This window comes from Salmo trutta, chromosome 13 (assembly GCF_901001165.1).
Source record: "Salmo trutta chromosome 13, fSalTru1.1, whole genome shotgun sequence".
NCBI lineage: Eukaryota > Metazoa > Chordata > Actinopteri > Salmoniformes > Salmonidae > Salmo > Salmo trutta.
The window spans coordinates 40,125,267-40,151,192 of record NC_042969.1 but is presented as its reverse complement, the minus strand read 5'-3'; the positions used below and the strand labels follow the sequence as shown (position 1 = coordinate 40,151,192).

General features: G+C 46.4%; 1 protein-coding gene across 1 annotated transcript in view; it reads left to right on the top strand.

Moving 5' to 3' along the window:
- LOC115205773 (netrin receptor UNC5A) overlaps positions 1-25,926 on the top strand; it is a 231,584-nt gene that overhangs the window by 61,803 nt on the left and 143,855 nt on the right. The window contains exon 4 of the mRNA XM_029772088.1: positions 878-1,195. Coding sequence (XP_029627948.1) covers positions 878-1,195 — 318 coding nt within the window. The remainder of the gene's footprint in view (positions 1-877; positions 1,196-25,926) is intronic.

Here is a 25,926-nt window from a genome sequence, read left to right as displayed (position 1 = left end):
TTGTGCCCGCAGCAGTAGGATAATACTCTTTGTTTTATGTTCTACCCTTCCCTCCATCCCTCCTTCCCCCATCCCTCCTTCCCTCCATCCCTCCATCCCTCCTTCCCTCCATCCTTCCATCCCTCCATCCCTCCGTCAATCTGCCAGCATGTTCTGTCCGTTATCCAACCCATACACCCATTGTGTACTTTGTGTTACCTAGTCTCACTACACTAATCTATTGTCCCTTGTGTTTCCTAGTCTCACCATACTAATCTACTGTCCCTTGTGTTACCTAGTCTCACCATACTCATTTACTCAGCATTTTTTGTAATGCTGTTATTGTTGTGTTGTTTTGTTTTGCTCGTGGCTGTGTGTGTGTGTGTGTGTGTGTGTGTGCGTGTGTGTGTGTGTGTGCGTGCGTGCGTGCGTGTGTGTGTTGGCTTGTTGTTCCTCTCCTCTGACTCACCATGGAATCCTTTCTAAACTCTGCCTGCTAATCCTCCTCAGAGTCTCTCTCTCTCTCTGAGTTCTGAGTTCTGGCTGGAATTGATTGTGGCTGAAGAGAGAGAGAGAGAGAGGAAGAGAGAGAGAAAGAGAGAGAGAGAGGAAGAGAGAGAGAGACAGAGAGAGACAGAGAGAGACAGAGAGAGGAAGAATCGACTGAATTATAATGGAATTTTGTTGTGTTTGTGTGCTTCTATTTCTGTGAGTTTGTTTATTTTTTTCTCTCTCTCTCTTTTTCTCTCCCTATCTGTGGGTGTGTGTGTGTGTGTGTGTGTGTTTGTGTGTGTGCTTGTGTGTGCGTGTGTTAAAGATAACTTATTTTTCTGTTGTGCTTTCAGTATGTCCGTTGGGAGAACCGTGTTCACACCTCTGATCTGTTTCATTCCAATAGAGAACTCTCATCTACTTACCATCCAGCCTGACCTAACCACCACCACTACCAGCTACCAAGGAACCCTGCGCTCACGTCACGACGGCACCACACACACCGGCACCGCTAAGTTCTCAATGACCAACGGTCCGCTCCTGGACCCCTTACACAACGGGTCGCACCACACCTTACACAATGGGAAGATAACCTCTGACCCTGCTGAGTTTATGACCCGGCTGTCCAATCAGACGTACTTCAAGACGTTGCCGCGGGACGTCGCTAACACATCGTATGGGACATTCAACTTCCTGGGGGGTAGACTCACCATCCCCAACACAGGTAACGACTAATTGATTGATTCATATATATTTTTTAACATCATCATGGCAGTGGCTCTGTGTGAGTCTGTGTGGCTGTCACGTGTGCTCCCTCGCGGACCTCTACGTCACCAGGCTGCTAGTTCGTTTACCTGCGCATCGTCAGACTCACCTGGAATTTCATCACTTCCCTGATTACCTTCCCTATATATGTCACTCCCTTTGGTTCCTTCCCTATATATATGTCACTCCCCTTTGGTTCCTTCCCTATATATGTCACTCCCTTTGGTTCCTTCACTTTATATGTCACTCCCTTTGGTTCCTTCCCTATATATGTCACTCCCTTTGGTTCCTTCCCTATATCTGTCACTCCCTTTGGTTCCTTCCCTATATATGTCCCTCCCTTTGGTTCCTTCCCTGTATATGTCACTCCCTTTGGTTCCTTCCCTATATCTGTCACTCCCTTTGGTTCCTTCCCTATATATGTCACTCCCTTTGGTTCCTTCCCTATATCTGTCACTCCCTTTGGTTCCTTCCCTTTTTATGTCACTCCCTTTGGTTCCTTCCCTATATATGTCACTCCCTTTGGTTCCTTCCCTATATCTGTCACTCCCTTTGGTTCCTTCCCTATATATGTCCCTCCCTTTGGTTCCTTCCCTATATCTGTCACTCCCTTTGGTTCCTTCCCTATATATGTCACTCCCTTTGGTTGCTTCCCTATATATGTCACTCCCTTTGGTTCCTTCCCTATATATGTCACTCCCTTTGGTTCCTTCCCTATATATGTCACTCCCTTTGGTTGCTTCCCTATATATGTCACTCCCTTTGGTTCCTTCCCTATATATGTCACTCCCTTTGGTTCCTTCCCTATATATGTCACTGCCTTTGGTTCCTTCCCTATATATGTCACTCCCTTTGGTTGCTTCCCTATATATGTCACTCCCTTTGGTTCCTTCCCTATATATGTCACTCCCTTTGGTTCCTTCCCTATATATGTCACTCCCTTTGGTTCCTTCCCTATATATGTCACTCCCTTTGGTTCCTTCCCTATATCTGTCACTCCCTTTGGTTCCTTCCCTATATATGTCACTCCCTTTGGTTCCTTCCCTATATATGTCACTCCCTTTGGTTCCTTCCCTATATCTGTCACTCCTTTTGGTTCCTTCCCTATATAAGTCACTCCCTTTGGTTCCTTCCCTATATATGTCACTCCCTTTGGTTCCTTCCCTATATATGTCACTCCCTTTGGTTCCTTCCCTATATAAGTCACTCCCTTTGGTTCCTTCCCTTTTTATGTCACTCCCTTTGGTTCCTTCCCTATATAAGTCACTCCCTTTGGTTCCTTCCCTATATATGTCACTCCCTTTGGTTCCTTCCCTATATCTGTCACTCCTTTGGTTCCTTCCCTATATAAGTCACTCCCTTTGGTTCCTTCCCTATATATGTCACTCCCTTTGGTTCCTTCCTTATATATGTCACTCCCTTTGGTTCCTTCCCTATATAAGTCACTCCCTTTGGTTCCTTCCCTTTTTATGTCACTCCCTTTGGTTCCTTCCCTATATATGTCACTCCCTTTGGTTCCTTCCCTATATATGTCACTCCCTTTGGTTCCTTCCCTATATCTGTCACTCCTTTGGTTCCTTCCCTATATAAGTCACTCCCTTTGGTTCCTTCCCTATATAAGTCACTCCCTTTGGTTCCTTCCCTATATATGTCACTCCCTTTGGTTCCTTCCCTATATATGTCACTCCCTTTGGTTCCTTCCCTATATCTGTCACTCCTTTTGGTTCCTTCCCTATATAAGTCACTCCCTTTGGTTCCTTCCCTATATATGTCACTCCCTTTGGTTCCTTCCCTATATATGTCACTCCCTTTGGTTCCTTCCCTATATAAGTCACTCCCTTTGGTTCCTTCCCTTTTTATGTCACTCCCTTTGGTTCCTTCCCTATATAAGTCACTCCCTTTGGTTCCTTCCCTGTATATGTCACTCCCTTTGGTTCCTTCCCTATATATGTCACTCCCTTTGGTTCCTTCCCTGTATATGTCACTCCCTTTGGTTCCTTCCCTATATATGTCACTCCCTTTGGTTCCTTCCCTATATATGTCACTCCCTTTGGTTCCTTCCCTGTATATGTCACTCCCTTTGGTTCCTTCCCTATATATGTCACTCCCTTTGGTTCCTTCCCTGTATATGTCACTCCCTTTGGTTCCTTCCCTATATCTGTCACTCCCTTTGGTTCCTTCCCTTTTTATGTCACTCCCTTTGGTTCCTTCCCTATATATGTCACTCCCTTTGGTTCCTTCCCTATATATGTCACTCCCTTTGGTTCCTTCCCTATATATGTCACTCCCTTTGGTTCCTTCCCTGTATATGTCACTCCCTTTGGTTCCTTCCCTATATCTGTCACTCCCTTTGGTTCCTTCCCTTTTTATGTCACTCCCTTTGGTTCCTTCCCTGTATATGTCACTCCCTTTGGTTCCTTCCCTATATCTGTCACTCCCTTTGGTTCCTTCCCTTTTTATGTCACTCCCTTTGGTTCCTTCCCTGTATATGTCACTCCCTTTGGTTCCTTCCCTATATATGTCACTCCCCTTTGGTTCCTTCCCTATATATGTCACTCCCTTTGGTTCCTTCCCTATATATGTCACTCCCTTTGGTTCCTTCCCTTTTTATGTCACTCCCTTTGGTTGCTTCCCTATATATGTCACTCCCTTTGGTTCCTTCCCTGTATATGTCACTCCCTTTGGTTCCTTCCCTATATCTGTCACTCCCTTTGGTTGCTTCCCTATATATGTCACTCCCTTTGGTTCCTTCCCTATATATGTCACTCCCTTTGGTTCCTTCCCTATATATGTCACTCCCTTTGGTTCCTTCCCTTTTTATGTCACTCTCTTTGGTTCCTTCCCTATATTTGTTACTCCTTTTGGTTCCTTCCCTATATATGTCACTCCCTTTGGTTCCTTCCCTGTATATGTCACTCCCTTTGGTTCCTTCCCTATATATGTCACTCCCTTTGGTTCCTTCCCTTTTTATGTCACTCCCTTTGGTTCCTTCCCTATATATGTCACTCCCTTTGGTTCCTTCCCTATATCTGTCACTCCCTTTGGTTCCTTCCCTATATCTGTCACTCCCTTTGGTTCCTTCCCTATATATGTCACTCCCTTTGGTTCCTTCCCTATATATGTCACTCCCTTTGGTTCCTTCCCTATATCTGTCACTCCCTTTGGTTCCTTCCCTATATATGTCACTCCCTTTGGTTCCTTCCCTTTTTATGTCACTCCCTTTGGTTCCTTCCCTATATATGTCACTCCCTTTGGTTCCTTCCCTATATATGTCACTCCCTTTGGTTCCTTCCCTATACATGTCATTCCCTTTGGTTACTTCCCCGGGCGTCATTGTTTCCGTTTCCTGTTTGTGCGTTTCTTGTTTTGTATTATGTTCTGTTTTATTTTATTAAAACACTTCCTGAACTTGCTTCCCGACTTTCAGTTCACATCACTACCATTACCTTATTTTCTAGTTAGCCATGTAGTCAGTCCAGTCCACTGCAGTCCCTACCCACTCCAGGGCCACTGAGTTGATTCAGACTAATTAGTTTCTCTAACAGGCTAGAGTCTTCATCATGTTGCCACAGACTGATAGGATCTCTGTCTGCCTGTCTGCCTGTCTGTCTGCCTGTCTGCCTGTCTGAAGGTTTCCAGAAAGGCCAGGGAGAGGAGAAATGCACCCTATTCCCGACGGGCCCTGGTTAATGCACCCTATTCCCTACGGGCCCTGGTTAATGCACCCTATTCCCTACGGGCCCTGGTTAATGCACCCTATTCCCTATGGGCCCTGGTTAATGCACCCAATGTCCTATGGGCCCTGATTAATGCACCCTATTCCCTATAGGCCCTGGTTAATGCACCTCATTCCCTATAGGCCCTGGTTAATGCACCCTATGTCCTATGGGCCCTGATTAATGCACCCTATTCCCTATAGACCCTGGTTAATGCACCCTATTCCCCTATAGGCCCTGGTTAATGCACCTTATTCCCTATAGGCCCTGGTAAATGCACCTTTTTCCCTATAGACCCTGGTTAATGCACCTTATTCCCTATGGGCCCTGGTTAATGCACCTTATTCCCTATGGGCCCTGGTTAATGCACCCTATTCCCTATAGTCCCTGGTTAATGCACCCTATTCCTTATGTGCCCTGTTTAATGCACCCTATTCCCTATAGGCCCTGTTTAATGCACCCTATTCCCTACGGGCCCTGGTTAATGCACCCTATTCCCTATGGGCCCTGGTTAATGCACCCAATGTCCTATGGGCCCTGATTAATGCACCCTATTCCCTATAGGCCCTGGTTAATGCACCCTATTACCTATATGCCCTGGTTAATGCACCCCATTCCCTATAGGCCCTGGTTAATGCACCCTATGTCCTATGGGCCCTGATTAATGCACCCTATTCCCTATAGGCCCTGGTTAATGCACCCTATTCCCCTATGGGCCCTGGTTAATGCACCCTATTCCCTATAGTCCCTGGTTAATGCACCCTATTCCTTATGTGCCCTGTTTAATGCACCCTATTCCCTATAGGCCCTGTTTAATGCACCCTATTCCCTATGTGCCCTGTTTAATGCACCCTATTTCCTATGGGCCCTGGTTAATGCACCCTATTTCCCATGAGCCCTGATTAATGCACCCTATTTCCTATAGGCCCTGTTTAATGCACCCTATTCCCTATGGGCCCTGTTTAAATGAGGTGCACTACATAAGGAATAGGGTGCCATTTGGGAATAAGTCTGTATGAGTGTCTACATTAGTGTTTCAGACTGTATGGAGAGGGAGAAAGCAGGCTAACTTCAGGTTCAGACTGTATGGAGAGGGAGAAAGCAGGTTACCTTCAGGTTCAGACTGTATGGAGAGGGAGAAAGCAGGTTACCTTCAGGTTCAGACTGTATGGAGAGGGAGAAAGCAGGTTACCTTCAGGTTCAGACTGTATGGAGAGGGAGAAAGCAGGTTACCTTCAGGTCCTGGTGATAATTACCCATCACCACTGACTAGACTTCTTGCCAAACTGCCAAGATGGAAAAACGTCTAAAGAAACTTTTAAAATGTCAAGTTCAATTGGTACAATAGTATATGATTAAAACAATAGATCACTACTTCAGTCACATTCATATGGATTCATTCGGAAAGTACTGTTCTATTTTAAAACAACTGAAGTAGGTTTTTAGATGAGCTATATATGAACACGGTCAGTAATTACGGTCGAATGGACAGAGAGCTGTAACAGAACGGGACATAGAGAGAGGTAAGACTTCCAGGAAATGGATTTAGACCCAAATGACCTCAATTAGAACCTTCATCATTAATGACATCACCGCTGCTTGTCAAAGATGACCGACGCAGGTAAAGTTATGGACAAGCCTTAGTGGTCTGGTTGTATAGAACATAAGCCAGTCTGGGATCCTCTCTGTCTTCTCTTCTGGTCTCTCCTCCTCTCCAAATACAGTAGTTAGTTATATAAGTGACAACATGTTGGTCAGTGTTTCTGTTGGCCAGATCATTCAGTGTTTACAGTAGTTATATAACTGACAACATGTTGGTCAGCGTTTCTCTTGGCCAGATCATTCAGTAGTTACTGTAGTTATATAAGTGACAACATGTTGGTCAGTGTTTCTGTTGGCCAGATCATTCAGTAGTTACTGTAGTTATATAAGTGACAACATGTTGGTCAGTGTCTCTGTTAGCCAGATCATTCAGTAGTTACTGTAGCTATATAAGTGACAACATGTTGGTCAGTGTTTCTGTTGGCTAGATCATTCAGTAATTACTGTAGTTATATAATTGACAACATGTTGGTCAGTGTTTCTGTTGGCCAGATCATTCAGTAGTTATATAAGTGACAACATGTTGGCCAGTGTTTCTGTTGGTCAGATCATTCAGTATTTACTGTAGTTATATAAGTGACAACATGTTGATCAGTGTTTCTGTTAGCCAGATCATTCAGTAGTTACTGTAGTTATATAAGTGACAACATGTTGGTCAGTGTTTCTGTTGGCCAGATCATTCAGTAGTTAGTTATATAAGTAACAACATGTTGGTCAGTGTTTCTGTTAGCCGGATCATACAGTAGTTAGTTATATAAGTAACAACATGTTGGTTCGTGTTTCTGTTAGCCAGATCATTCAGTAGTTATATAAGTGACAACATGCTGGTCAGTGTTTCTGTTGGTCAGATTATTCAGTAGTTTCTGTAATTATATGAGTGACAACATTCTGGTCAGTGTTTCTGTTAGTCAGATCATTCAGTAGTTAGTTATATAAGTAACAACATGTTGGTCAGTGTTTCTGTTGACAAGATCATTCAGTAGTTATATAAGTGACAACATGTTGGCCAGATCATTCAGTAGTTATATAAGTGACAACATGTTGGTCAGTGTTTCTGTTAGTCAGATCATTCAGTAGTTATATAAGTGACAACATGTTGGTTAGTGTTTCTGTTAGCCAGATCATTCAGTAGTTACTGTAGTTATATAAGTGACAACATGGTGGCCAGTGTTTCTGTTGGCCAGATCATTCAGTAGTTATATAAGTGACAACATGTTGGTCAGTGTTTCTGTTGGCCAGATCAGTCAGTAGTTACTGTAGTTATATAATTAACAACATGTTGGTCAGTGTTTCTGTTAGCCAGATCATTCAGTAGTAACTGTAGTTATATAAGTAACAACATGGTGGCCAGTGTTTCTGTTAGTCAGATCATTCAGTAGTTTTATAAGTAACAACATGTTGGTCAGTGTTTCTGTTGGCCAGATCATTCAGTAGTTACTGTAGTTATATAAGTGACAACATGTTGGTCAGTGTTTCTGTTGGCTAGATCATTCAGTAGTTATATAAGTCACAATATGCTGGTCAGTGTTTCTGTTAGTTCAGATCATTCAGTAGTTACTGTAGTTATATAAGTGACAACATGCTGATCAGTGTTTCTGTTAGTCAGATCATTGAGTAGTTACTGTAGTTATATAAGTGACAACATGCTGGTCAGTGTTTCTGTTAGCCGGATCATACAGTAGTTATATAAGTGACAACATGCTGGTCAGTGTTTCTGTTGGTCAGATCATTCAGTATTTACTTTAGTTATAAAAGTGACAACATGTTGGTCAGTATTTCAGTTAGCCAGATCATTCAGAAGTTACTGTAGTTATATAAGTGACAACATGTTGGTCAGTGTTTCAGTTAGCCAGATCATTCAGTATTTACTGTAGTTATATAAGTGACAACATGTTGGTCAGTGTTTCTGTTAGTCAGATAATTCAGTTGTTACTGTAGTTATATAAGTGACAACATGTTGGTGAGTGTTTCTGTTGGCCAGATCATTCAGTAGTTACTATAGTTATATAAGTGACAACATGTTGGCCAGTGTTTCTGTTGGCTAGATCATTCAGTAGTTATATAAGTCACAACATGCTGGTCAGTGTTTCTGTTAGTTCAGATCATTCAGTAGTTACTGTAGTTATATAAGTGACAACATGCTGGTCAGTGTTTCTGTTAGTTCAGATCATTCAGTAGTTACTGTAGTTATATAAGTGACAACATGTTGGTTAGTGTTTCTGTTAGCCAGATCATTCAGTAGTTATATAAGTGACAACATGTTGGTCAGTGTTTCTGTTGGCCAGATCGTTCAGTAGTTAGTTTTATAAGTGACAACAGTGTTTCTGTTAGTCAGATCATACAGTAGTTAGTTATATAAGTGACAACATGTTGGTCAGTGTTTCTGTTGACAAGATCATTCAGTAGTTATATAAGTGACAACATGTTGGCCAGATCATTCAGTAGTTATATAAGTGACAACATGTTGGTCAGTGTTTCTGTTAGTCAGATCATTCAGTAGTTATATAAGTGACAACATGTTGGTTAGTGTTTCTGTTAGCCAGATCATTCAGTAGTTACTGTAGTTATATAAGTGACAACATGGTGGCCAGTGTTTCTGTTGGCCAGATCATTCAGTAGTTATATAAGTGACAACATGTTGGTCAGTGTTTCTGTTGGCCAGATCAGTCAGTAGTTACTGTAGTTATATAATTAACAACATGTTGGTCAGTGTTTCTGTTAGCCAGATCATTCAGTAGTAACTGTAGTTATATAAGTAACAACATGGTGGCCAGTGTTTCTGTTAGTCAGATCATTCAGTAGTTTTATAAGTAACAACATGTTGGTCAGTGTTTCTGTTGGCCAGATCATTCAGTAGTTACTGTAGTTATATAAGTGACAACATGTTGGTCAGTGTTTCTGTTGGCTAGATCATTCAGTAGTTATATAAGTCACAATATGCTGGTCAGTGTTTCTGTTAGTTCAGATCATTCAGTAGTTACTGTAGTTATATAAGTGACAACATGCTGATCAGTGTTTCTGTTAGTCAGATCATTGAGTAGTTACTGTAGTTATATAAGTGACAACATGCTGGTCAGTGTTTCTGTTAGCCGGATCATACAGTAGTTATATAAGTGACAACATGCTGGTCAGTGTTTCTGTTGGTCAGATCATTCAGTAGTTTCTGTAATTATATGAGTGACAACATTCTGGTCAGTGTTTCTGTTTGTCAAATCATTCAGTAGTTACTGTAGTTATATAAGTAACAACATGTTGGTCAGTGTTTCTGTTGGCCAGATCATTCAGTAGTTATATAAGTGACAACATGCTGGTCAGTGTTTCTGTTGGTCAGATCATTCAGTATTTACTTTAGTTATAAAAGTGACAACATGTTGGTCAGTGTTTCAGTTAGCCAGATCATTCAGAAGTTACTTTAGTTATATAAGTGACAACATGTTGGTCAGTGTTTCAGTTAGCCAGATCATTCAGTATTTACTGTAGTTATATAAGTGACAACATGTTGGTCAGTGTTTCTGTTAGTCAGATAATTCAGTTGTTACTGTAGTTATATAAGTGACAACATGTTGGTGAGTGTTTCTGTTTGCCAGATCATTCAGTAGTTACTGTAGTTATATAAGTGACAACATGTTGGTCAGTGTTTCTGTTGGCTAGATCATTCAGTAGTTATATAAGTCACAACATGCTGGTCAGTGTTTCTGTTAGTTCAGATCATTCAGTAGTTACTGTAGTTATATAAGTGACAACATGCTGGTCAGTGTTTCTGTTAGTTCAGATCATTCAGTAGTTACTGTAGTTATATAAGTGACAACATGTTGGTCAGTGTTTCTGTTAGCCAGATCATTCAGTAGTTATATAAGTGACAACATGTTGGTCAGTGTTTCTGTTGGCCAGATCGTTCAGTAGTTAGTTTTATAAGTGACAACAGTGTTTCTGTTAGTCAGATCATACAGTAGTTAGTTATATAAGTGACAACATGTTGGTCAGTGTTTCTGTTGACAAGATCATTCAGTAGTTATATAAGTGACAACATGTTGGCCAGATCATTCAGTAGTTATATAAGTGACAACATGTTGGTCAGTGTTTCTGTTGGCCAGATCATTCAGTAGTCATTGTTGTTATATAAGTGACAGCATGTTGGTCAGTGTTTCTGTTAGTCAGATCATTCAGTAGTTATATAAGTGACAACATGTTGGTTAGTGTTTCTGTTAGCCAGATCATTCAGTAGTTACTGTAGTTATATAAGTGACAACATGGTGACCAGTGTTTCTGTTGGCCAGATCATTCAGTAGTTATATAAGTGACAACATGTTGGTCAGTGTTTCTGTTGGCCAGATCAGTCAGTAGTTACTGTAGTTATATAATTAACAACATGTTGGTCAGTGTTTCTGTTAGCCAGATCATTCAGTAGTAACTGTAGTTATATAAGTAACAACATGGTGGCCAGTGTTTCTGTTAGTCAGATCATTCAGTAGTTTTATAAGTAACAACATGTTGGTCAGTGTTTCTGTTGGCCAGATCATTCAGTAGTTACTGTAGTTTTATAAGTGACAACATGTTGGTCAGTGTTTCTGTTGGCTAGATCATTCAGTAGTTATATAAGTCACAATATGCTGGTCAGTGTTTCTGTTAGTTCAGATCATTCAGTAGTTACTGTAGTTATATAAGTGACAACATGCTGATCAGTGTTTCTGTTAGTCAGATCATTGAGTAGTTACTGTAGTTATATAAGTAACAACATGTTGGTCAGTGTTTCTGTTGGTCAGATCATTCAGTATTTACTTTAGTTATAAAAGTGACAACATGTTGGTCAGTGTTTCAGTTAGCCAGATCATTCAGAAGTTACTTTAGTTATATAAGTGACAACATGTTGGTCAGTGTTTCAGTTAGCCAGATCATTCAGTATTTACTGTAGTTATATAAGTGACAACATGTTGGTCAGTGTTTCTGTTAGTCAGATAATTCAGTTGTTACTGTAGTTATATAAGTGACAACATGTTGGTGAGTGTTTCTGTTTGCCAGATCATTCAGTAGTTACTGTAGTTATATAAGTGACAACATGTTGGTCAGTGTTTCTGTTGGCTAGATCATTCAGTAGTTATATAAGTCACAACATGCTGGTCAGTGTTTCTGTTAGTTCAGATCATTCAGTAGTTACTGTAGTTATATAAGTGACAACATGCTGGTCAGTGTTTCTGTTAGTTCAGATCATTCAGTAGTTACTGTAGTTATATAAGTGACAAAATGTTGGTCAGTGTTTCTGTTAGCCAGATCATTCAGTAGTTATATAAGTGACAACATGTTGGTCAGTGTTTCTGTTGGCCAGATCGTTCAGTAGTTAGTTTTATAAGTGACAACAGTGTTTCTGTTAGTCAGATCATACAGTAGTTAGTTATATAAGTGACAACATGTTGGTCAGTGTTTCTGTTGACAAGATCATTCAGTAGTTATATAAGTGACAACATGTTGGCCAGATCATTCAGTAGTTATATAAGTGACAACATGTTGGTCAGTGTTTCTGTTGGCCAGATCATTCAGTAGTCATTGTTGTTATATAAGTGACAGCATGTTGGTCAGTGTTTCTGTTAGTCAGATCATTCAGTAGTTATATAAGTGACAACATGTTGGTTAGTGTTTCTGTTAGCCAGATCATTCAGTAGTTACTGTAGTTATATAAGTGACAACATGGTGACCAGTGTTTCTGTTGGCCAGATCATTCAGTAGTTATATAAGTGACAACATGTTGGTCAGTGTTTCTGTTGGCCAGATCAGTCAGTAGTTACTGTAGTTATATAATTAACAACATGTTGGTCAGTGTTTCTGTTAGCCAGATCATTCAGTAGTAACTGTAGTTATATAAGTAACAACATGGTGGCCAGTGTTTCTGTTAGTCAGATCATTCAGTAGTTTTATAAGTAACAACATGTTGGTCAGTGTTTCTGTTGGCCAGATCATTCAGTAGTTACTGTAGTTTTATAAGTGACAACATGTTGGTCAGTGTTTCTGTTGGCTAGATCATTCAGTAGTTATATAAGTCACAATATGCTGGTCAGTGTTTCTGTTAGTTCAGATCATTCAGTAGTTACTGTAGTTATATAAGTGACAACATGCTGATCAGTGTTTCTGTTAGTCAGATCATTGAGTAGTTACTGTAGTTATATAAGTAACAACATGTTGGTCAGTGTTTCTGTTAGTCAGATCATTCAGTAGTTACTGTAGTTATATAAGTGACAACATGCTGGTCAGTGTTTCTGTTAGCCAGATCATTCAGTAGTTACTGTAGTTATATAAGTGACAACATGGTGACCAGTGTTTCTGTTGGCCAGATCATTCAGTAGTTATATAAGTGACAACATGTTGGTCAGTGTTTCTGTTGGCCAGATCAGTCAGTAGTTACTGTAGTTATATAATTAACAACATGTTGGTCAGTGTTTCTGTTAGCTAGATCATTCAGTAGTAACTGTAGTTATATAAGTAACAACATGGTGGCCAGTGTTTCTGTTAGTCAGATCATTCAGTAGTTTTATAAGTAACAACATGTTGGTCAGTGTTTCTGTTGGCCAGATCATTCAGTAGTTACTGTAGTTTTATAAGTGACAACATGTTGGTCAGTGTTTCTGTTGGCTAGATCATTCAGTAGTTATATAAGTCACAATATGCTGGTCAGTGTTTCTGTTAGTTCAGATCATTCAGTAGTTACTGTAGTTATATAAGTGACAACATGCTGATCAGTGTTTCTGTTAGTCAGATCATTGAGTAGTTACTGTAGTTATATAAGTAACAACATGTTGGTCAGTGTTTCTGTTAGTCAGATCATTCAGTAGTTACTGTAGTTATATAAGTGACAACATGCTGGTCAGTGTTACTGTTAGCCAGATCATTCAGTAGTTACTGTAGTTATATAAGTAACAACATGTTGGGCAGTGTTTCTGTTGGCCAGATCATTCAGTAGTTACTGTAGTTATATAAGTGACAACATGTTGGCCAGATCATTCAGTAGTTTTATAAGTGACAACATGTTGGTCAGTGTTTCTGTTGGCCAGATCAGATGATTGGTTATGACAGAGATAGGATCTGGATAGAGATATTGATCTGTCCTTCTCCCTTTCTTTCCTCATTCTCTCTATCTCTCTCTCCTTTCTCTCACACACACTGCCTTCTTTCTTTCTTTCTTTCTTTCTTTGTCTCTCTCTCCCTCTTTCTCTCTCTCACACATGTTGTCTCTCTCACATACGCTCTCTCTCTATCTCTCTTTATATCAAAATGGGGTTTGTTTTCTAATTCTTTTTGGAGCTGTGTAATCTGAGTGAAATATGTGTCTCTAATATGGTAATACATTTGGCAGGAGGTTAGGAAGTGCAGGTCAGTTTCCACCTCATTTTGTGGCAAGTGTGCACATAGCCTGTCTTCTCTTGAGAGCCAGGTCTGCCTACGTCAGCCTTTCTCAATAGTAAAGCTATGTTCACTTATTAGCGGGTATCGGCCTAATTCTGCTCTGCTTACATTAATTTGTGTTTTACGTTGTACACAGAGGATGTTTTTGCAGAACTCTGCATGCAGAGTCTCAGTTTGGTGATTGTCCTATTTTGTGAGTTCTTGGTTGGTGAGCGGACCCCAGACTTCATAACCATAAAAGGGGAATGGGTTCTATAATCGATTCAAGTATTTTTAGCCAGATCCTAATTGGGATGTCAAATTTTATGTTCCTTTTGATGGTGTATAATACCCTTTCTCGTCTTGTTTCTCAGATCGTTCACAGGTTTGTGGAAGTTATCTGTGGTGCTGATGTTTTGGCCGAGGTACGGATAGTTTTTTGTGTGCTTTAGGGCAATAGTGTCTAGATGGAATTTGTATTTGTGGTCCTGGCAACTGGACCTTTCTTGGAACACCATTATTTTTGTCTTACTGAGGTTTACTGTCAGGGCCTCAGGTCGAGGTGCTGCTGTAGGCCCTCCCTGGTTGGGGACAGAAGCACCAAATCAATCAGCAAACAGTAGACATTTGACTTCTAGTATGGTGAAGCCCGGTGGTGGAGACTTCTAGAGCCCTCACCAATGCATTGATATATAGTGTATTTGGCAAGTATTCAGACCACTTGGCTTTTTCTACATGTTGTTACATTATAGCCTTAATCTAAAATTGATTAAAATAACATTTTTCTCATCAATCTACACTCAATACCCCATAATGACAATGCAAAAAACAGGTTTTCATAATATTTTGCTAGGTTATTAAAAATTAAAAAGTATTCAGACCCTTTGTTATGAGACTCGAAATTGAATCCTGTTTCCATTGATCATCCTTGAGATGTTTCTACAATTTGATTGGAGTCCACTTGTGGTGAATTCAATTGATTGGACATGATTTGGAAAGGCACACACCTGTCTATATAAGGTCCCACAGTTGACAGTGCATGTCAGAGCAAAACCCAAGCTGTGAGGTCGAAGGAATTGTCCGTAGAGCTCCAAGACAGGATTGTGTCGAGGCACGGATATGGGGAACAATAACAAAACATTTCTGCAGCATTAAAGGTCCGCAAGAACACAGTGGCCTCCATCATTCTTAAATTGAAGAAGTTTGGAACAACCAAGACTCTTCTTAGAGCTGGCCACCCAGCCAAACTGAGCAATTGGGGGAGAAGGGCCTTGGTCAGGGAGGTGACCAAGAACCCGATGGTCACTCTGACAGTGCTTCAGAGTTCCTCTGTGGAGATGGAAGAACCTTCCAGCAGGAAAACTATCTCTGCAGTACTCCAACAATCTGACATTTATGGTAGAGTGGCCAGATGGAAGCCATTCCTCAGTAAAAGGCACATGACAGCCCGCTTGGAGTTTGCCAAAAGGCACCTAAAGGACTCTCAGACCATGAGAAACAAGATTCTCTGGCCTGATGAAACCAAGATTGAACTTTTTGGCCTGAATGCCAAGCGTCACGTCTGGAGGGAACCTGGCACCATCCGTACGATGAAGCATGGTGGTGGCAGCATCATGTTGTGGGGATGTTTTTTAAGTGCAGGGACTGGCAGACTAGTCAGGTTCGAGGGATAAGATGAACGACGGAAAGTACAGAACGATCCTTGATGAAAATCTGCTCCAGAGCCCTCAGGACCTCAGACTGGGGTGAAGGTTCGCCTTCCAACAGGACAACAACCCTAGGCACATAGCCAAGACAACGCAGGAGTGGCTTTGGGACAAGCTTCTGAATGTCCTTCAGTGGCCCAGCCAGAGCTCGGACTTGAACCCGATCGAACATCTCTGGAGAGACCTGAAAATAGCTGTAGCACTAATGTTGTTTTATTATAAGTTTGCAAACATTTCTAAAAACCTGTTTTTGCTTTGTCATTATGGGGTATTGTGTGTAGATTGATGAGTAAATGCTTACATTCACCTGTTGTATGTTGGCAGGGGGAAAGTATTTTCGTGTTAGCAGGGTGGAGATAACCACTTGTGCATTGGGAAAAGTGGAAGAAGCTTTTTCAATCAACCCCTTTTTCAATCACCCCCTTGGTCACTCTTTCCTGCTGTGTTCTCAGGTCGTTGGTGCCTGTGTGTATTATTATGTGGCTGGGTGACTCTAGTTGGTCCTCAGACAGCAGCTCCAGAGCATGCCGGGTGTTCGGAAACTAGAGTTTAGCCACTCAGTGTTTTGAAAAAAGTTTCCTTTCATCAATGTATTTCCCGTTTAAGTCAATGAGTAGCATTGAGGGGGAGTCTGCTGGGTTGGTGGATCCTGCCTTGTCTGTCCTGCTTTGGTCGAAGTCTGAAGTGGGCTGTTCTGTTGGCTTCCCTGGGGGGGATGGCTAGCTCTCTCATGAGTGGTTGATTGTCACACCTCAGCTTTCTCAAATCCTCCTGCAATGCTGTTAGCAGGGCTGTGTGTTCGTCTGTTAGCTGGGCTGTGTGTTCCTCTGTTAGCTGGGCTGTGTGTTCCTCTGTTAGCAGGGCTGTGTGTTCCTCTGTTAGCTGGGCTGTGTGTTCCTCTGTTAGCTGGGCTGTGTGTTCCTCTGTTAGCTGGGCTGTGTGGTCCTCTGTTAGCTGGGCTGTGGGTAACTCTGTTAGCTGGGCTGTGTGGTCCTCTGTTAGCAGAGCTGTGTGTTCCTCTGTTAGCAGGGCTGTGTGGTCCTCTGTTAGCTGGGCTGTGGGTTCCTCTGTTAGCTGGGCTGTGTGTTCCTCTGTTAGCTGGGCTGTGTGTTCCTCTCTTAGCAGGGCTGTGTGGTCCTCTGTTAGCTGGGTTGTGTGTTCCTCTGTTAGCAGGGCTGTGTGGTCCTCTGTTAGCTGGTCCTCTGTTAGCTGGGCTGTATGTACCTATGTTAGCAGGGCTGTGTGGTCCTCTGTTAGCTGGGTTGTGTGTTCCTCTGTTAGCAGGGCTGTGTGGTCCTCTGTTAGCTGGGCTGTGTGTTCCTCTGTTAGCAGGGCTGTGTGGTCCTCTGTTAGCTGGGCTGTGTGGTCCTCTGTTAGCTGGGCTGTGTGTTCCGCTGTTAGCTGGGCTGTGTGGTCCTCTGTTAGATGGGCTGTGTGTTGCTCTGTTAGCTGGGCTGTGTGGTCCTCTGTTAGATGGGCTGTGTGTTCCTCTGTTAGCTGGGCTGTGTGGTCCTCTGTTAGCTGGGCTGTGTGTTGCCCTGTTAGCTGGGCTGTGTGGTCCTCTGTTAGCTGGGTTGTGTGTTCCCCTGTTAGCTGGACTGTGTGTTCCTCTGTTAGCTGGGCTGTGTGGTCCTCTGTTAGCTGGGCTGTGGGTTCCCCTGTTAGCTGGGCTGTGTGTTCCTCTGTTAGCTGGGCTGTGTGGTCCTCTGTTGGCTGGGCTGTGTGTTCCTCTGTTAGCGGGTCTGTGTGTTGCTCTGTTTGCTGGGCTGTGTGGTCCTCTGTTAGCTGGGCTGTGTGGTCCTCTGTTAGCTGGGCTGTGTGTTCCTCTGTTAGCTGGGCTGTGTGGTCCTCTGTTAGCAGGGCTGTGTGGTCCTCTATTAGCTGGGCTGTGTGGTACTCTGTTAGCTGGGCTGTGTGTTCCGCTGTTAGCTGGGCTGTGTGGTCCTCTGTTAGCTGGGCTGTGTGTTGCTCTGTTAGCTGGGCTGTGTGGTCCTCTGTTAGCTGGGTTGTGTGTTCCTCTGTTAGCTGGGCTGTGTGTTCCTCTGTTAGCAGGGCTGTATGGGCCTCTGTTAGCTGGGCTGTGTGTTGCTTTGTTAGCTGGGCTGTGCGGTCCTCTGTTAGTTGGGCTGTGTGTTCCGCTGTTAGCTGGGCTGTGGGTTCCTCTGTTAGCTGGGCTGTGTGTTGCTCTGTTAGCTGGGCTGTGTTCCTCTGTTAGCAGGGCTGTGTGGTCCTCTGTTAGCTGGGCTGTGTGGTCCTCTGTTAGCTGGGCTGTGTGTTCCGCTGTTAGCTGGGCTGTGTGGTCCTCTGTTAGATGGGCTGTGTGTTGCTCTGTTAGCTGGGCTGTGTGGTCCTCTGTTAGATGGGCTGTGTGTTCCTCTGTTAGCTGGGCTGTGTGGTCCTCTGTTAGCTGGGCTGTGTGTTGCCCTGTTAGCTGGGCTGTGTGGTCCTCTGTTAGCTGGGTTGTGTGTTCCCCTGTTAGCTGGGCTGTGTGTTCCTCTGTTAGCTGGGCTGTGTGGTCCTCTGTTAGCTGGGCTGTGGGTTCGCCTGTTAGCTGGGCTGTGTGTTCCTCTGTTAGCTGGGCTGTGTGGTCCTCTGTTGGCTGGGCTGTGTGTTCCTCTGTTAGCTGGGCTGTGTGGTCCTCTGTTAGCTGGGCTGTGGGTAACTCTGTTAGCTGGGCTGTGTGGTCCTCTGTTAGCAGGGCTGTGTGGTCCTCTGTTAGCTGGGCTATGTGTTCCTCTGTTAGCTGGGCTGTGTGTTCCTTTCTTAGCAGGGATGTGTGTTCCTCTGTTAGCAGGGCTGTGTGGTCCTCTGTTAGCTGGTCCTCTGTTAGCTGGGCTGTGTGTACCTCTGTTAGCAGGGCTGTGTGGTCCTCTGTTAGCTGGGTTGTGTGTTCCTCTGTTAGCAGGGCTGTGTGGTCCTCTGTTAGCTGGGCTGTGTGTTTCCTCTGTTAGCAGGGCTGTGTGGTCCTCTGTTAGCAGGGCTGTGTGGTCCTCTGTTAGCTGGGCTGTGTGGTCCTGTGTTAGCTGGGCTGTGTGTTTCCGCTGTTAGCTGGGCTGTGTGGTCCTCTGTTAGCGGGTCTGTGTGTTGCTCTGTTTGCTGGGCTGTGTGGTCCTCTGTTAGCTGGGCTGTGTGGTCCTCTGTTAGCTGGGCTGTGTGTTCCTCTGTTAGCTGGGCTGTGTGGTCCTCTGTTAGCTGGGCTGTGTTCCTCTGTTAGCTGGGCTGTGTGTTCCTCTGTTAGCTGGGCTGTGTGTTGCTCTGTTAGCTGGGCTGTGGGTTCCTCTGTTAGCAGGGCTGTGTGGTCCTCTGTTATCTGGGCTGTGTGGTCCTCTGTTAGCTGGGCTGTGTGGTCGTCTGTTAGCTGGGCTGTGTGTTTCCGCTGTTAGCTGGGCTGTGTGGTCCTCTGTTAGCTGGTCTGTGTGTTGCTCTGTTTGCTGGGCTGTGTGGTCCTCTGTTAGCTGGGCTGTGTGGTCCTCTGTTAGCTGGGCTGTGTGTTCCTCTGTTAGCTGGGCTGTGTTGTTCTCTGTTAGCTGGGCTGTGTGTTCCACTGTTAGCTGGGCTGTGTGTTCCTCTGTTAGCTGGGCTGTGTGGTCCTCTGTTAGCTGGGCTGTGTGTTCCTCTGTTAGCTGGGCTGTGTGTTCGTCTGTTAGCTGGGCTGTGTGTCCCTCTGTTAGCTGGGCTGTGTGTTCCTCTGTTAGCTGGGCTGTGTGGTCCTCTGTTAGCTGGGCTGTGTGTTGCTCTGTTAGCTGGGCTGTGGGTTCCTCTGTTAGCAGGGCTGTGTGTTCCTCTGTTTTCTGGGCTGTGTGGTCCTCTGTTAGCTGGGCTGTGTGGTCGTCTGTTAGCTGGGCTGTGTGTTTCCTCTGTTAGCTGGGCTGTGTGTTCGTCTGTTAGCTGGGCTGTGTGTTGCTCTGTTAGCTGGGCTGTGTGGTCCTCTGTTAGATGGGCTGTGTGTTGCTCTGTTAGCTGGGCTGTGGGTTCCTCTGTTAGCAGGGCTGTGTGGTCCTCTGCTAGCTGGGCTGTGTGTTCCTCTGTTAACTGGGCTGTGTGTTCCGCTGTTAGCTGGGCTGTGTGGTCCTCTGTTAGATGGGCTGTGTGTTGCTCTGTTAGCTGGGCTGTGGGTTCCTCTGTTAGCAGGGCTGTGTGGTCCTCTGCTAGCTGGGCTGTGTGTTCCTCTGTTAACTGGGCTGTGTGTTCCTCTCTTAGCAGGGCTGTGTGTTCCTCTGTTAGCTGGTCCTCTGATAGCTGGGCTGTGTGTGTTCCTTTGTTAGCTGAGATGTGCGGCCCTCTGTTAGCTGGGCTGTGTGTTGCTCTGTTTGCTGGGCTGTGTGGTCCTCTGTTAGCTGGGCTGTGTGGTCCTCTGTTAGCTGGGCTATGTGTTCCTCTGTTGGCTGGGCTATGTGTTCCTCTGTTAGCAGGGTGGTGTGTTCCTCTGTTAGCTGGTCTGTGTTCCTCTGTTAGCTGGGCTGTGTGTTCCGCTGTTAGCTGGGCTGTGTGCTCCTCTCTTAGCTGGGCTGTGTGTTCCCCTGTTAGCTGGGCTGTGTGGTCCTCTGTTAGCTGGGCTGTGTGGTCCTCTGTTAGCTGGGTTGTGTGTCCCTCTGTTAGCTGGGGTGTGTGTTCCTCTGTTAGCTGGGCTGTGTGCTCCTCTGTTAGCTGGGCTGTGTGTTCCCCTGTTAGCTGGGCTGTGTGTTCCTCTGTTAGCTGGGCTGTGTGGTCCTCTGTTAGCTGGGCTGTGTGTCCCTCTGTTACCTGGGCTGTGTGGTCTTCTGTTAGCTGGGCTGTGTGTTGCTCTGTTAGCTGGGCTGTGTGTTCCTCTGTTAGCTGGGCTGTGTGCCCCTCTGTTAGCTGGGCTGTGTGTTCTTCTGTTAGCTGGGCTGTGTGTTCCTCTGTTAGCTGGGCTGTGTGTTCCTCTGTTAGCTGGGCTGTGTGTTCCTCTGTTAGCTGGGTTGTGTGGTCCTCTGTTAGCTGGGCTGTTTGTTCCTCTGTTAGCTGGTCCTCTGTTAGCTGGGCTGATTGTACCTCTGTTAGCTGGGTTGTGTGGTCCTCTTTTAGCAGGGCTGTGCTGTCCTCTGTTAGCTGGGCTCTGTGTTCCTCTGTTAGCAGGGCTGTGTGGTCCTCTGTTAGCTGGGCTGTGTGGTCCTCTGTTAGCTGGACTCTGTGGTCCTCTGTTAGCTGGGCTGTGTGGTCCTCTGTTAGCTGGGCTGTGGGTAACTCTGTTAGCTGGGCTGTGTGGTCCTCTGTTAGCAGGGCTGTGTGTTCCTCTGTTAGCAGGGCTGTGTGGTCCTCTGTTAGCTGGGCTATGTGTTCCTCTGTTAGCTGGGCTGTGTGTTCCTTTCTTAGCAGGGCTGTGTGTTCCTCTGTTAGCAGGGCTGTGTGGTCCTCTGTTAGCTGGTCCTCTGTTAGCTGGGCTGTGTGTACCTCTGTTAGCAGGGCTGTGTGGTCCTCTGTTAGCTGGGTTGTGTGTTCCTCTGTTAGCAGGGCTGTGTGGTCCTCTGTTAGCTGGGCTGTGTGTTCCCCTGTTAGCAGGGCTGTGTGGTCCTCTGTTAGCAGGGCTGTGTGGTCCTCTGTTAGCTGGGCTGTGTGGTCCTGTGTTAGCTGGGCTGTGTGTTTCCGCTGTTAGCTGGGCTGTGTGGGCCTCTGTTAGCGGGTCTGTGTGTTGCTCTGTTTGCTGGGCTGTGTGGTCCTCTGTTAGCTGGGCTGTGTGGTCCTCTGTTAGCTGGGCTGTGTGTTCCTCTGTTAGCTGGGCTGTGTGGTCCTCTGTTAGCTGGGCTGTATTCCTCTGTTAGCTGGGCTGTGTGTTCCTCTGTTAGCTGGGCTGTGTGTTCCGCTGTTAGCTGGGCTGTGTGGTCCTCTGTTAGATGGGCTGTGTGTTGCTCTGTTAGCTGGGCTGTGGTTTCCTCTGTTAGCAGGGCTGTGTGGTCCTCTGTTATCTGGGCTGTGTGGTCCTCTGTTAGCTGGGCTGTGTGGTCGTCTGTTAGCTGGGCTGTGTGTTTCCGCTGTTAGCTGGGCTGTGTGGTCCTCTGTTAGCTGGTCTGTGTGTTGCTCTGTTTGCTGGGCTGTGTGGTCCTCTGTTAGCTGGGCTGTGTGGTCCTCTGTTAGTTGGGCTGTGTGTTCCTCTGTTAGCTGGGCTGTGTTGTCCTCTGTTAGCTGGGCTGTGTGTTCCACTGTTAGCTGGGCTGTGTGTTCCTCTGTTAGCTGGGCTGTGTGGTCCTCTGTTAGCTGGGCTGTGTGTTCCTCTGTTAGCTGGGCTGTGTGTTCGTCTGTTAGCTGGGCTGTGTGTTCCTCTGTTAGCTGGGCTGTGTTCCTCTGTTAGCTGGGCTGTGTGGTCCTCTGTTAGCTGGGCTGTGTGTTGCTCTGTTAGCTGGGCTGTGGGTTCCTCTGTTAGCAGGGCTGTGTGGTCCTCTGTTATCTGGGCTGTGTGGTCCTCTGTTAGCTGGGCTGTGTGTTTGTCTGTTAGCTGGGCTGTGTGTTCCTCTGTTAGCTGGGCTGTGTGTTCCTCTGTTAGCTGGGCTGTGTGGTCCTCTGTTAGCTGGCCTGTGTGTTGCTCTGTTTGCTGGGCTGTGTGGTCCTCTGTTAGCTGGGCTGTGTGGTCCTCTGTTAGCTGGGCTGTGTGGTCCTCTGTTAGCTGGGTTGTGTGTTCCCCTGTTAGCTGGGCTGTGTGTTCCTCTGTTAGCTGGGTTGTGTGGTCCTCTGTTAGCTGGTCTGTGTGTTGCTCTGTTTGCTGGGCTGTGTGGTCCTCTGTTAGCTGGGCTGTGTGGTCCTCTGTTAGCTGGGCTGTGTGTTCCTCTGTTAGCTGGGCTGTGTGTTCCTCTGTTAGCTGGGCTGTGGGTTCCTCTGTTAGCAGGGCTGTGTGGTCCTCTGTTATCTGGGCTGTGTGGTCCTCTGTTAGCTGGGCTGTGTGGTCGTCTGTTAGCTGGGCTGTGTGTTTCCTCTGTTAGCTGGGCTGTGTGTTTGTCTGTTAGCTGGGCTGTGTGTTCCTCTGTTAGCTGGGCTGTGTGTTCCTCTGTTAGCTGGGCTGTGTGGTCCTCTGTTAGCTGGCCTGTGTGTTGCTCTGTTTGCTGGGCTGTGTGGTCCTCTGTTAGCTGGGCTGTGAGGTCCTCTGTTAGCTGGGCTGTGGGTTCCTCTGTTAGCAGGGCTGTGTGGTCCTCTGCTAGCTGGGCTGTGTGTTCCTCTGTTAACTGGGCTGTGTGTTCCTCTCTTAGCAGGGCTGTGTGTTCCTCTGTTAGCTGGTCCTCTGATAGCTGGGCTGTGTGTGTTCCTTTGTTAGCTGAGATGTGCGGCCCTCTGTTAGCTGGGCTGTGTGTTGCTCTGTTAGCTGGGCTGTGTGGGCCTCTGTTAGCTGGGCTGTGTGGTCCTCTGTTAGCTGGGCTATGTGTTCCTCTGTTAGCTGGGCTATGTGTTCCTCTGTTAGCAGGGTGGTGTGTTCCTCTGTTAGCTGGGCTGTGTGTTCCTCTGTTAGCTGGGCTGTGTGTTTCGCTGTTAGCTGGGCTGTGTGCTCCTCTCTTAGATGGGCTGTGTGTTCCCCTGTTAGCTGGGCTGTGTGGTCCTCTGTTAGCTGGGCTGTGTGGTCCTCTGTTAGCTGGGTTGTGTGTCCCTCTGTTAGCTGGGGTGTGTGTTCCTCTGTTAGCTGGGCTGTGTGCTCCTCTGTTAGCTGGGCTGTGTGTTCCCCTGTTAGCTGGGCTGTGTGTTCCTCTGTTAGCTGGGCTGTGTGGTCCTCTGTTAGCTGGGCTGTGTGTTCCTCTGTTAGCTGGGCTTTGTGTTCGTCTGTTAGCTGGGCTGTGTGTTCCTCTGTTAGCTGGGCTGTGTGTTCCACTGTTAGCTGGGCTGTGTGGTCCTCTGTTAGCTGGGCTGTGGGTAACTCTGTTAGCTGGGCTGTGTGTTCCTCTGTTAGCAGGGCTGTGTGGTCCTCTGTTAGCTGGTCCTCTTTTAGCTGGGCTGTGTGTACCTCTGTTAGCTGGGCTGTGTGGTCCTCTGTTAGCTGGCCTGTGTGTTGCTCTGTTTGCTGGGCTGTGTGGTCCTCTGTTAGCTGGGCTGTGTGGTCCTCTGTTAGCTGGGCTGTGTGTTCCTCTGTTAGCTGAGCTGTGTTGTCCTCTGTTAGCTGGGCTGTGTGTTCCCCTGTTAGCTGGGCTGTGTGTTCCTCTGTTAGCTGGGCTGTGTGGTCCTCTGTTAGCTGGGCTGTGTGTTCCTCTGTTAGCTGGGCTGTGTGTTCCCCTGTTAGCTGGGCTGTGTGTTTCCTCTGTTAGCTGGGGCTGTGTGGTCCTCTGTTAGCTGGGCTGTGTTCCTCTGTTAGCTGGGCTGTGTGTTCCTCTGTTAGCTGGGCTGTGTGTTCCGCTGTTAGCTGGGCTGTGTGGTCCTCTGTTAGATGGGCTGTGTATTGCTCTGTTAGCTGGGCTGTGGGTTCCTCTGTTAGCAGGGCTGTGTGGTCCTCTGTTATCTGGGCTGTGTGGTCCTCTGTTAGCTGGGCTGTGTGGTCGTCTGATAGCTGGGCTGTGTTTCCACTGTTAGCTGGGCTGTGTGGTCCTCTGTTAGCTGGTCTGTGTGTTGCTCTGTTTGCTGGGCTGTGTGGTCCTCTGATAGCTGGGCTGTGTGGTCCTCTGTTAGCTGGGCTGTGTGTTCCTCTGTTAGCTGGGCTGTGTTGTCCTCTGTTAGCTGGGCTGTGTGTTCCACTGTTAGCTGGGCTGTGTGTTCCTCTGTTAGCTGGGCTGTGTGGTCCTCTGTTAGCTGTGCTGTGTGTTCCTCTGTTAGCTGGGCTGTGTGTTCGTTTGTTAGCTGGGCTGTGTGTTCCTCTGTTAGCTGGGCTGTGTTCCTCTGTTAGCTGGGCTGTGTGGTCCTCTGTTATCTGGGCTGTGTGGTCCTCTGTTAGCTGGGCTGTGTGGTCGTCTGTTAGCTGGGCTGTGTGTTTCCTCTGTTAGCTGGGCTGTGTGTTTGTCTGTTAGCTGGGCTGTGTGTTCCTCTGTTAGCTGGGCTGTGTGTTCCTCTGTTAGCTGGGCTGTTCGGTCCTCTGTTAGCTGGCCTGTGTGTTGCTCTGTTTGCTGGGCTGTGTGGTCCTCTGTTAGCTGGGCTGTGTGGTCCTCTGTTAGCTGGGCTGTGTGTTCCTCTGTTAGCTGGGCTGTGTTGTCCTCTGTTAGCTGGGCTGTGTGTTCCCCTGTTAGCTGGGCTGTGTGTTCTTCTGTTAGCTGGGCTGTGTGGTCCTCTGTTAGCTGGGCTGTGTGTTCCTCTGTTAGCTGGGCTGTGTGTTCGTCTGTTAGCTGGGCTGTGTGTTCCTCTGTTAGCTGGGCTGTGTGGTCCTCTGTTAGCTGGGCTGTGGGTAACTCTGTTAGCTGGGCTGTGTGTTCCTCTGTTAGCAGGGCTGTGTGGTCCTCTGTTAGCTGGCCCTCTTTTAGCTGGGCTGTGTGTACCTCTGTTAGCAGGACTGTGTGGTCCTCTGTTAGCTGGATTGTGTGTTCCTCTTTTAGCTGGGCTGTGTGGTCCTCTGTTAGCTGGTCTGTGTGTTGCTCTGTTTGCTGGGCTGTGTGTTCCTCTGTTAGCTGGGCTGTGTGGTCCTCTGTTAGCTGGCCTGTGTGTTGCTCTGTTTGCTGGGCTGTGTGGTCCTCTGTTAGCTGGGCTGTGTGGTCCTCTGTTAGCTGGGCTGTGTTCCTCTGTTAGCTGGGCTGTGTTGTCCTTTGTTAGCTGGGCTGTGTGTTCCCCTGTTAGCTGGGCTGTGTGATCCTCTGTTAGCTGGGCTGTGTGGTCCTCTGTTAGCTGGGCTGTGTGTTCCTCTGTTAGCTGGGCTGTGTGTTCGTCTGTTAGCTGGGCTGTGTGTTCCCCTGTTAGCTGGGCTGTGTGTTCCTCTGTTAGCTGGGCTGTGTGGTCCTCTGTTAGCTGGGCTGTGGGTAACTCTGTTAGCTGGGCTGTGTGGTCCTCTGTTAGCTGGTCCTCTTTTAGCTGGGCTGTGTGTACCTCTGTTAGCAGGACTGTGTGGTCCTCTGTTAGCTGGATTGTGTGTTCCTCTGTTAGCTGGGCTGTGTGGTCCTCTGTTAGCTGGTCTGTGTGTTGCTCTGTTTGCTGGGCTGTGTGGTCCTCTGTTAGCTGGGCTGTGTGGTCCTCTGTTAGCTGGGCTGTGTGTTCCTCTGTTAGCTGGGCTGTGTGTTCCTCTGTTAGCTGGGCTGTGTGGTCCTCTGTTAGCTGGGCTGTGTGGTCCTCTGTTAGCTGGGCTGTGTGTTCCGCTGTTAGCTGGGCTGTGTGGTCCTCTGTTAGATGGGCTGTGTTGTTCTGCTCTGTTAGAGCTGGGCTGTGGGTTCCTCTGTAGCAGGGCTGTGTGG